The sequence below is a fragment of the Apteryx rowi genome, unplaced genomic scaffold (genome assembly GCF_003343035.1).
Source record: "Apteryx rowi isolate R43461 unplaced genomic scaffold, aptRow1 scaffold_2000, whole genome shotgun sequence".
Lineage (NCBI taxonomy): Eukaryota > Metazoa > Chordata > Aves > Apterygiformes > Apterygidae > Apteryx > Apteryx rowi.
In genome coordinates, this window is record NW_020448310.1 from 1 (window position 1) to 11,115 (window position 11,115).

General features: G+C 40.6%; 1 protein-coding gene across 6 annotated transcripts; it reads right to left on the reverse strand.

Moving 5' to 3' along the window:
* Positions 1-1,830: 1,830 nt before the first annotated feature.
* CCDC28A (coiled-coil domain containing 28A) lies at positions 1,831-10,681 on the reverse strand. 6 transcript variants are annotated; one of them, XR_003253173.1, is made up of 7 exons: positions 10,575-10,681; positions 9,459-9,662; positions 7,283-7,446; positions 6,046-6,200; positions 5,392-5,414; positions 4,818-5,192; positions 1,831-2,009 (listed from the first exon to the last, which is right to left on the reverse strand). XR_003253173.1 is itself a non-coding variant. In XM_026063819.1 (6 exons), exons 2-6 carry the CDS (start codon positions 9,614-9,616, stop codon positions 4,264-4,266), a joined length of 555 nt encoding a protein of 184 aa, XP_025919604.1. In that variant the 5' UTR covers positions 9,617-9,662; positions 10,575-10,681; the 3' UTR covers positions 3,805-4,263. The 6 variants fall into 6 exon arrangements, 5 of the variants coding, with proteins under 5 accessions (XP_025919604.1, XP_025919608.1, XP_025919605.1 ...); XM_026063819.1 differs by lacking the exons at positions 1,831-2,009; positions 4,818-5,192 and adding an exon at positions 3,805-4,318; XM_026063823.1 differs by lacking the exon at positions 1,831-2,009 and having other exon boundaries at positions 3,805-5,192.
* Positions 10,682-11,115: the final 434 nt, after the last annotated feature.

Here is an 11,115-nt window from a genome sequence, read left to right on the forward strand (position 1 = left end):
GTCCAGTTCTGGGCTCCCCAGTACAAGAGGGATGTGGCACTACTGGAGCAAGTCCAGCGAAGGGCTACAAAGATGATTAGGGGATTGGAGCATCTCTCTTATGAGGAAAGACTGAGAGAGCTGGGCCTGTTTAGCCTGGAGAAGAGAAGGCTGAGAGGAGATCTTATCAATGTGTACAAATATCTGAAGGGAGGGTGTCGAGAGGATGGGACCAGACTCTTTTCAGTGGTGCCCAGTGACAGGACGCGAGGCAACGGGCACAAACTGAACCACAGGAAGTTCTGTCTGAATATGAGAAAAAACTTTTTTGCTGTGCGGGTGACAGAGCACTGGAACAGGTTGCCCAGAGAGGTTGTGAAGTCTCCTTCTCTGGAGATACTCAAAACCCGCCTGGATGCAATCCTGTGCAATGTGCTCTAGGTTACCCTGCTTGAGCAGGGGGGGTTGGACTAGATGATCTCCAGAGGTCCCTTCCAACCTCAGCGATTCTGTGATTCTGTGATTCTTGTGCCTTCAGCTGGAAGTCATAAACTCTCGAATGACCATTGTTTAAGTACGCACACAAATGTTACACAAATCACTGCCAGCGTAGCAGCTATGGCTTCATTACTCAACAGGAGCTGTTGGAGGCCACTTAGAAATATCAGATAAGGGAATCATGATTCCCTAGAGGGGATGCAAACTGTAACACTTCTGCCTGGATTCAGGTTTAAATCACAGTCTCAATCTTCCTTATCTCTCTTTTCCTTCCCTCCTCCCAACACTACAACAGCTCAGTATTTCATCCTGCTTTACAGCCATGACATCCATTAAATATACATAGTTAGCATTAAAAGTACTCTTTAATCTTACAGTGTACCTGCATGCTGCAACTCTGCTTTGGTTCCAGCTTTGTCAGTCACTCGAAGATGCACCCAGGGGTCAGCATTAGGGCCCACTATGAGGTCTAATGCTTGCCCTGCAGWGACAGTTCTGGTAGCAATCAGTATTTGGTTCTACAAAGCAAGGATCTGGTTTGACAGTGGCGGGCCACTGCGACATGATGATTGCTACTTGCCTTTTGAAGTGCTTGATTTTTTTTTTAAGGAAAGCAAGGAGGTTCTTGCCTTGTTGCTCCTATCAATTCACAAAGTGGATGACTGCATTTCATCACTACATTCACTTAAAACAAATGTTATATCCCTTAAAAGTTGCTACTACACAACCCCAAAGAACGTCACAATAAATTGCATCTTTACAATAAATGTTCACTTAGCATTAATATTTACAGGACCAAGGTGTTTATCTTGGACAAACACTATAGTTGCGCTCTGTATGAGAAAGATGGCTTTATACTTCATAGCAAGTTCAAACACTAAATAACTGACAGAAAAGAAGTGGTCTAATCTTGGTTTGCTTCATCTGCAGCTTCTTTCAACCAAGCTCTAGGAAGTGGGTCAAGATAGCTTATTACTATGCAAATTACAGCCAAATTTTCATTCATACTTTTTATTAAAAAATTTAAGAAAAAACTTCTCTGAGCCAGTGTTAACTTTTCTCTTACTCCCTAATTCTCTTCTCCAAATTYCACTATGAATCAAATACACCCCATATCATCAGGATCATTAACCTGAAAAATGCTAGTTATTATTTATCATATTATCCCCTTTGACACTTTTCCTAAATATTCATAGCTGTAGAAATATTACTTCCTGCTCTTTCAGCTGTGTTTTTTTGTTTTGTTTTTTTTTTTAAGAAAGGCAGAAATACAATGCCAGCAATACAATGCCTGTAGATACAAAAGGGGAGTTTGTGACACCCATTTACCTCTGAAAGAGGACATGCTTTGCTTTCCAAGCTGTTGAAGAATCTTGTGGGAAGCAGGGGTGCTTGCTGCAGTGGTGTGGGGACAGGGTGAGCACATGCAAAAACAACTGCACGAGTTGCACCCTGGGGTCCCAGTCAGGTTTCGACACAGGCTACAGCTGCCCTGCAGGTGCTCAACTTCCAAAGGATGTGAATCTCTTTCCCTGCATGAGATAGTTCTGGTCTTACCTTGTGATCGCAAGTCACCAGTATCACTAATTCTTGGCAGACATGGAAAAAAGTATTTGAGGCTGTACTAGGCCAAATAGTTCTTAGAAGATATAGGAAAGCATTAGCGCCACTGTTCAAAGCTCCAATAATATTTCATCTGTGTTGTGTACAGTAATGATAAAAACAGATTTAATCTAAAACAACTGCAGAAGGACTCCAGGGTAACGGTGTCTGTCTTGCCAGGAGAGACTAAAAGTTTTGTTTGTTTAGCCTAGCAGAACTATCACTGCTTTTCTACACAGCAAGTTTGTTTAATGAGCCTGTAAGTAAATGGAGCTCTTCTGGCAATATCACTTTCACCTTATGAAATTATCTTTTTGTATCACTTCAGCGTTTTCTTGTTGCATTGCCTGATGAGCAGCCAATGCCATACAATAGCTTGTTTCTTTAAAATCCCAGGACATATTCCATGTCACTTGGAAACACATCCAGAAGTCTGCATGGAAACCATAGTGCTAACAGCGAAAAGTTACTGTACAGAAAAGGATAAAGGCTTAATTATTGGTTAAAGCATGAAAAAAGCCTGGCCTCATTTTGTGAGGAGTACCTCATATTCTAGTTCTCCAAAGTTCTCTTTGCATTTCACAACATTACAGGTGTGCATTCAGCAGCAGACTGGGAGTTGTATGTAATTTTGTCAGTATGCAAAAGCTCTAACGAATCTCACAAAGGAAGGCGATGAAGTCATTAAAAGAACAAGACTATCCAGAAGGAAGAGCCTGGGATCCTACTGGTTAACCATTGAGATCTGCCTGGTAGATGAGGCAGGGAATATCAGTATTTAAGGCTGAATTTGTAGCCAGAGCACACCAGTATATCATTCTATTCCCTGTTCCAGCGTGCAGACTTGGAGCTACGTGTATTCAGAAAGGAGCTGGAGCTAATGGTATGCAGTACTCCTCTGTCTTGTGGATGAAGAAGCTGCCTCTCCAACTTGGCATCTTTTATTCCCTGGCCACATGCCTACTTTGGACAGATAAAAAGCTTCACCCTGAAGTAGAAGGATAAAGATTTTACTCTTTGTAGAGTAAGTATACACAGTATGGAATCTGAATGTATTATCTAAAAGCTGCATGTAAAATAAATCTAGTACCAAAGGCATATTTTGATGGACCAATGTTAGAATTTTGCATCTAAAAAATAGCCAGGGATTTTTTTCCTCTGGCTGTGAACACAAAGATACTAATTTATACCAGATTACTTCTAACATAGGAATGACTGCTATTGCCAGGGATTTTGTTTAACAGCTCTTGTTTTATTGCTCAAACACTCCATGGCCAGTTTGTGTTTGCTCGCTGGCAGCCTGATTTATGAACCTTTGGTCAGTCAACAACTCACTGAAAAAAGTATGTTGCTATGTGGGCAGAAAAGCTATAAGCAGAAGCGCACACACTTTATTATATGGTTCTTCCCCCTCCTACCCTTGAAATAACTGAAAGGAGAAAACTTTCATTAATGTAAGGGAACTTTGCTGCAAAATAAAGAAAATGAAATTTGTTTATATTGGATTTATTGAACAGTAACTGCATTTATCCAATTTTGGATTTTTCACAATACTTAATCCAATTATGTGGACTGCTAGCATGTATGATAATTCTAATTTTGTGACATTTTACAATTATTCAAAGTAGTGGAAAAAGTCAAGTCTGCAAACATTCAGACCATGCAAGAATTCATATCTTAACATAGCTGAACAGATAGCAACTTCTCTAAATAAAACACATCATGTATTTAAAATGTCTTACTTTTATTAATAATAAATTAATAAAAACTGAATGGCATCACTGGTCAACAAAACACACTGAAGATAGTGCGCAGATTGTCTACATATCGATCAGAAAGGTAACACTGCTACCTTGATCAAAATTGGAGAAATACTAGTGAACTTATATACATACATCACTTTAGACATATGAAGAACACCAAACAGAAGAAATGTACTTCCATGTTTCCCCCATTTTTCATATTAAATAAGGCAATAATATAAAGCATAGCATCACAGCAACATAATTAAATCTCTAGGTACTGAGTCCTGACACAATGCCATGCTCAAAGAGGAATGCGTAAAAATAAACACCTGAATTTACACTTTGATTCTTTGTTGTGTAAAATAAAACTCTAGATTCCACTGGTAGGAGAAACAGAAGTAAAGTTCCTGGGAGAATCCAAATCAAGAAAGCTGGGCTTTCAGCCTGTGGCACTATTTGGAATATCTTGAGCATCTGCTAAATGCAGTTTTTGTCTGGAGCAAACCATTACGGAATAAAACTTTCACATATCGGTAAGGGACAAACAAGATAGCAACGTTACAGAAAACTATGCTACACTTAGGTATATACCAGCGTAGATAAACAGTTCTGTTGCAGGACTAAGTCCCATGCTAGTTCTTAACTAGTAAATCAATCTTCCTCAATGAGATTTAAGCATTACAAACCTCCAGAGTAAGCTGGCAATTCAAGGAGGATGCCAGAGGATTTGTATCATTATTATATGATATCATTATCACATTCCACTTGCATTCTTTATGAGATCTAGCCTTAAACAGCTTTTCACAGACACAGAGGATGTATATCCTASCGCAGTATCCTATGTCCCAAACTAGAGTCCCACCCACTAGACTGTCCTTCCTCAATGAGTAGGAAGCTTGTAAAATCAGAAATAGCTAGACTATAGTACAGACAGTGTATCACCTGTTGACTGTATTCATAGGTCATCAAAAGCACAATATAGAAGATAAATACCATAGTCAGCTTTGTCTTCTGGACGGGCTAAGAGCACACGTGTTCAGTTACCAAAGCTCAGTTGAAATAATTGACTCAATCATAGTCTGACCCTAGAAATAAAAAGTTAGGTTACCACAGCATTCACAGCAAAGCCAGTAATAAACAGCTACGCATATTTTTAGAAAAACTAAATGGTAATAGGAGTCATTTATCAGTGGGACAGAACACTTCTGAATACTACAGAAGGAATATTGCTATGTATGWCTGCTTCAGAGTTTCTCAGCAAAATATATGTAAAAAAAAAAATCTGCTTCTGATGGGCTTTGCCATCCACTGTCAACATGTTGTCTAAAATGTTGTACCAGCTAAATAAATTGCCATATGAAAAACAGCCTGTAATTAAAAGTGTTAAGATCCAGCCATTTATATGTTGGAAAAACTTAAAGTCCATGACATATTACAGTACTAATTAAAAAGAAGGGATATTATTGAAGAGATTTAACTCCTATGAAGACACAGTTACTGGGGAAGTATACTATAATTCAACTATAGCTAATAATTATGTGAAATAGACATTTAAGAAAAAGGATACATAGATGAATTCAGTTCTTCCAGCTGCAATATAAATGTAGAAAGTATCAGAAATGGTATTTCAGTTAGTCAAATAAATGCAACAATTGTGCTAACATGCTGAAATAAATATATTAAAATGGTGAAATAAAAATTAATGATTATTGGCTTAAGTGGAAATGTTTATTACAAAAAGCAAAGCAAACTTGCACTGAATTCTACACCAACAGAGCTAAGTACCAAATTAAATTTAAATCTAGGTATCTCAGGAAATTTAAAGAAATTTTAACAATTTTGTTGTTTACAGAAATAATACACTAATGAAACAAGAAACTGAAAGTCTAGAATAGGTAGACCGAAATTTCCTTGTGATGCGTGGTCTCCCCTACATGTAGGGCTGATAAGCCTACATCCTCACATAGTTTATTGTTACACTGCTCTAATCACCAAAACTAGAAGCAACCTATAAAGAAAGAAAACAACAAGGTGCTGTATTTTCTCAAAACCARTATGAAGCAACTAAGGCTTATGGCTTGGTTCATTACAGACCTATGTTTTCCTCAACTGTAAGTTTCACAGCATGTAGGTTGAATCATTACCCATCCAATAGAGTGTTTTATTCCTGAGCCTAGTTCTGTGGACAAAGTTCCATGTCTTCTGCCTTCCCTATACTTACATCTGATAGCAGCCTATCCAAATTGGAGTCACTRGCTAGTTTTCTTTTATCTTCAGGGAGTTCTTCCAGCTCCCCGTAGAGCTCCAAGTTGAGGCGAGCAAGCTTCTCCTGCATGCTCCGCACATGTTCCATCTGCTCTATGGAACACTCATTTCCTAAAAGGCACAAACAAACAAACAAAAGAAAAGCTCTAGAGAAAGAAACCTGAAGGAGCAAATGAAGGTGTGAAGTCATAACCCAACATGACAAAAAAAAAACCATCTTACAACTCAAACTGACATCAGAGAAGACAAATTTAAACATCGGATTTACTTTCCACACAATTTCATCCTGTTTTACAACTGAAGTTGCTGTCCTCCCATCTGATACTATACTGTGCTGAATTTATGATAACCACCAATTGTACTACACTGATTTTTAGAGTATACGGTTGCTGGCTATGGTCTGAAATTGTCTCCTATTAGAAAGGTCCTGTATTTTTAAATATAAATGTGATCATAAGAAATCTTCTTCCTACTTTTGATTATTCCTGGGGTTTTCTCTCTTGTAACTGATGTGTTCTATAACAGAGACCTTTCAGCTTCTCTTGTACAATCAATCTGGAGGTAATGTGACATGCTGACCTATCACTAAGCTTGCAAAAGTATATACGCATCTTCTTACAGAGTACAGAAACAATGAAGCAGAAAAGTCTCCCATAGTTTTTTTTAAAACCTCCATCTACTGTTAGAATAGTAGAATATATGGTTCTGAGGTGCAAGGAGTCACTCACGTTGGTAAAAAGCAACTTGATTTGGATTCTATAAAAGTCATTGCTGAGATTTTATAGACTCTCAGCAATGACTTACAGGTAGTGTACTAGGGTTAATATGCTGCAAAATCAGGTGCTAAATGAGATAAAATAATTTCTTATTACATTTATACTATATATAATAAGTGTTTTTAAACTCAGTATCTTAAATCTATAAGCCAAGGTACTGTCCTAGGTGTGCCATGTTGGTTGGAAGGCATAAAGAAATTGCATTTGACCCAGCTCACACTGAAGCTAAGCTCACGGTTAACAGGATGACCATTCAAAAATGCAGTAAGATCTATTAAGTTATGTTTAACTTAATTTCATACAGCAGAGACCAATGTTACAAACTGCCAATCTGTTCATACAGCACATTTGTTTGCAAAAATTATCATCATATAGCTATAAAAACAATTATTATATAAAGACAATCTATGTATTTACCAAATGCTTGAAGTTTGCCGGAGTGGAAGTCATTCAGGAGACTCAGAAGTCCCCTTTCCATTTCTTGGACATCTGATACATCTGTGAGGAAAGAATGCTGGATTGGTGCCGCCTGGGCCCCTTTTGCTTCCCCTCCTGGAGGTTTGGCTTTTTCTTTTATTACTCTAAAGAAATTAAATGATTAAACAAAACAAAAAATTACTTCCTGTTTTTCCTTCTACTGAAAATTTAAAATGTAGGACGACTCTACAACTGGGCTTTAAAAATGAAATGGAAATTATAGATATTTTAGTTACTACTTTGAAATTAAAAAATGGATCACAAGTTTGTCTTAACAATAAAGAATAATATCACTATCTTGACAATGTGATATTGCAAAATGAAGGATTCCAACTATCTGCCTTCCTGTCAGTAGAGGCTCTGAGGAGAGCCACCTTAATAATCTAACAGGGACCATTACCCAGCAAAGACTAAGGGGGCATGAGGACCTGACATATACAAAAATCAACCAAAAAGCATGTGAAACTCACTTCAGTCCTGAGAGAAAAACCCTCACCGCTCATACACTCCAGTTGTCACATACCACTCTACTCTGGAACCTGTGTGGAAAACCATTCATTATAACCTATATGAGAAGATGGCCTTGCCTTCAGATAAATTTTCTCAYCTTCAAACAACCTCCAAATTCTGCTAAACTCACCATCAAAAGCAAACTCCCTGTACACTAACACATACCAAATAGAACTAGTCTGTGCCTGAACAAATGTTAAACTAGATTAAAAAAATCTCTACAACTCCCTACAGAAATAAAACCATCAAAATTTCTAGATCCTAGAGACATTTTCTCAAAATGTATTTAAGTTTACTCAGTGCACCATGTGCCAATGGAAACTATGTGTATGAAACTGAATAATCATTATAAACCCAAGGGAACATGCAATCAATATAGAAACAAAACACACAATTACCAGCAAGAATTACTATACTCCATCTCTATAGGCCATCCAGAGATGGACTGTCAGGCTGCATTCTAACCTAATACCAGATGCTGGTAAAAGGGCATTCTTCATCCCTAATTTGCCCATTCATGTGTGCACATAACCTTCTTCTCACATTGAAATGGGCAATTCTGCAGCCTCCCAGTGAGTCAGTTCAGAATCTGATTCAGTGAAGAACACTTTTTTTTTTGGTAACAAAATTACTCTTGCAACAGATCAGGTAACTGAACCACCTCATCTTGAAGCAAAAAGACTGGCAGATCCAATGTAAAGAAAGTGGCAACAACGCAATAAGGAACAGGAGGAGGCGCACAGTACTTTCATCCTGCCAATACTGGATCCTTCAAACAGCCTGTCAGTGCTCAAGGGGACAGTTCAGTGTTTAATCTTCAGCTACTACTTACAGGTCAATAAACTCAGCTGGCTCTCTCCAGCTAACATTTCACATTCAAATCCCTCTTCGTTCATTTATCTGCTGTTTCTGCCACAGCCAAGAAATATAGCTTCCCACATGCAAGAAAATTAATATCCTCAAACTGAAATACATGCATCATTAATAACATGCAAACTACTTCAAAGTGTTACTTTCTGAAGAGCTGAACGCCTCTCTCTGCATATGAGTATGTCCCGGAAGCTACTGCTGCCCTCAGTGATCGTTCCCCAAACAAAAACCAGCCAGAAATTCCTTTTCTGGCTCATCCTATTCAATTCATGTCCTTCATTTTCTGTCCTACTTGTCAGTTCTAACCTTGCAGTCATGTTGTAATACATTTGTTCCTCAGAGCTGTACATCTAGGGCTCTGCTACCTCCCATTTTACAATGACCAGATTTGTCATGTTTGATCACACAGTCTTGTCTTTCACCAGTCACATCAGGCAATCATCTGTCCAGCTAAATCTTTATCAGTATGAGTGCACATTATGTAACATTTTATAAAGCTTACAAGAYGAGTATGTGTATGTCGAGCACCTTTTATTTCTACTGAGTAACTATTATACTGMATTAAAGAAAACTGAGTTGTTAAAAAAGACAAGTCATCAAGTATTTTCACAAATCTGAATTTCTTTCTTTTCATTCTGTCTGACCCAATCACTTAGGCTGCTGGATCCAATAGTCTGTCCTGCATTGGCAGGTTTTTGACTCTAACATTGAGCTTGTAAGATGCTCTCAAGCTTACCGTTTTAACTTTGGTTTTTGTACTGTAGGCTGCGGTGCAGGATTTGAAAAGGCTGTACTTTTACTGACGGGCACTGAGTTTTTCTTGGAGTTAGCAACCTGAACAGGGTGAGCAGTGGATGATTTGGGGCTCCTCCTCTTGATTTTCCTTTCTTCCATTTCTTCTTATTCCTCATTTACTGCATCTAGACTAACTTCTTGTCCTCTGAAAGGAAGAAAAACAGTTACAAAACATCCAGTAAACCTCACATTTATAATAAAAGCAAGGGGAAAACAGGCCACTGCACAGAGAGAATTTTTCTTCAAAGATCAGCAGTCAGTCATTTCTTCAAACAAGAGAATCCAGTTTTGGGGAGAAGCTGCCCAGGCCTGTCTGATCAGCAAAAGAGGCAGGAATTAAAATTTTCTGCATTGGCTTCAGCCTACAGGTACCTACAGAATTATATCAAGCTTTGTGTCTCATGGATTATTACTAGAAAACACTGTGACTCTTCAAGTATAGGAGAATCAAAATACTAAGAAATGACGGTGGCATGTGGCTGCTGTTTTACTCATCTTTGCCAAACCACCTCCTGGGGGGGGGGGGGGGGAAGCATAATCTATCTGAGATGGTACTACTCAAAAATCACCTGGCTTGGGGGAACGCCTCCTTTGACAACCAAAATCAAATTGAGAATAAACAGGAAATTTCAGACACACCAGTATAAACCCCTTGGCATTATTACTGACCCACCGAAGCCAGCTCATTCCAGCTTCCCCACCACTGCAGACTCCGGACCCACAAATGCCACAAGTCGGAGCAACGACTCTTGTATTTTAATGAAAAAAAACCCTATATTACATCACTCTTTTAATAACACGGTCACTTGTGACCCTGGGCGCCACGGTTCGCACGCTGCCTTTCCCTCAGTCCCAACCGCTGGCACCGCCAGGATCCCAAAGCAGCGGTCAGGAAGAGGTTGCAGGTCCCGCCTCCAACCGGCAGCCCCCAGCTTGTGAGGCAGCCGAGAGGGGCGCTCCCGCCCGTCCTCCTCACCAACGGCCGCCGAAGCGCAGAGCCCCGCCCCCGCCGCTCGCTACCTGTGGGGAGGCCCCGCCCCCGGAGCCCCGCGCGTACCCCCGGCCTCGCCGTCCCTCGCTCCTTCCCCCACGGCAGCGGCAGGGCTCAACCCGGCGCGCTGCTCACATGACCGCGAGGAGGGGCGGAGCTGCCCGGCCGGCTCTGCGCTATGCATTGTGGGAGCCCCGTTCCCTCCCTGCCGCAGCGCTTTTGTGGCGGGCAAAACAACCACCATTCCCAGAATCCCCGCGGCAAGAAGCGGGCGGACCGGAAAGAGCGCGTGAGAAAGGCGCAGGCGCGGGGGGAGGTGCCTCATGCGCATGCGTGAAGAGACGTGCCCCTCTCCACCGCCCGCTGCAAGGGCGGGACCTGTASGGGCGGGGCTCGCGGGGGCGGGGCCGTGAGGGGGCGAAGTAGCCGTTAACAGCTGCTTACAGTGAACCCGCAGGGGGCGGGGAGCTGTCCCACGGGAGCGTGGCTCCCCGCAGAGCAGGGAATCACAGAATCACAGAATCACAGAATCACTGAGGTTGGAAGGGACCTCTGGAGATCATCTAGTCCAACCCCCCTGCTCAAGCAGGGTCACCTAGAGCACATT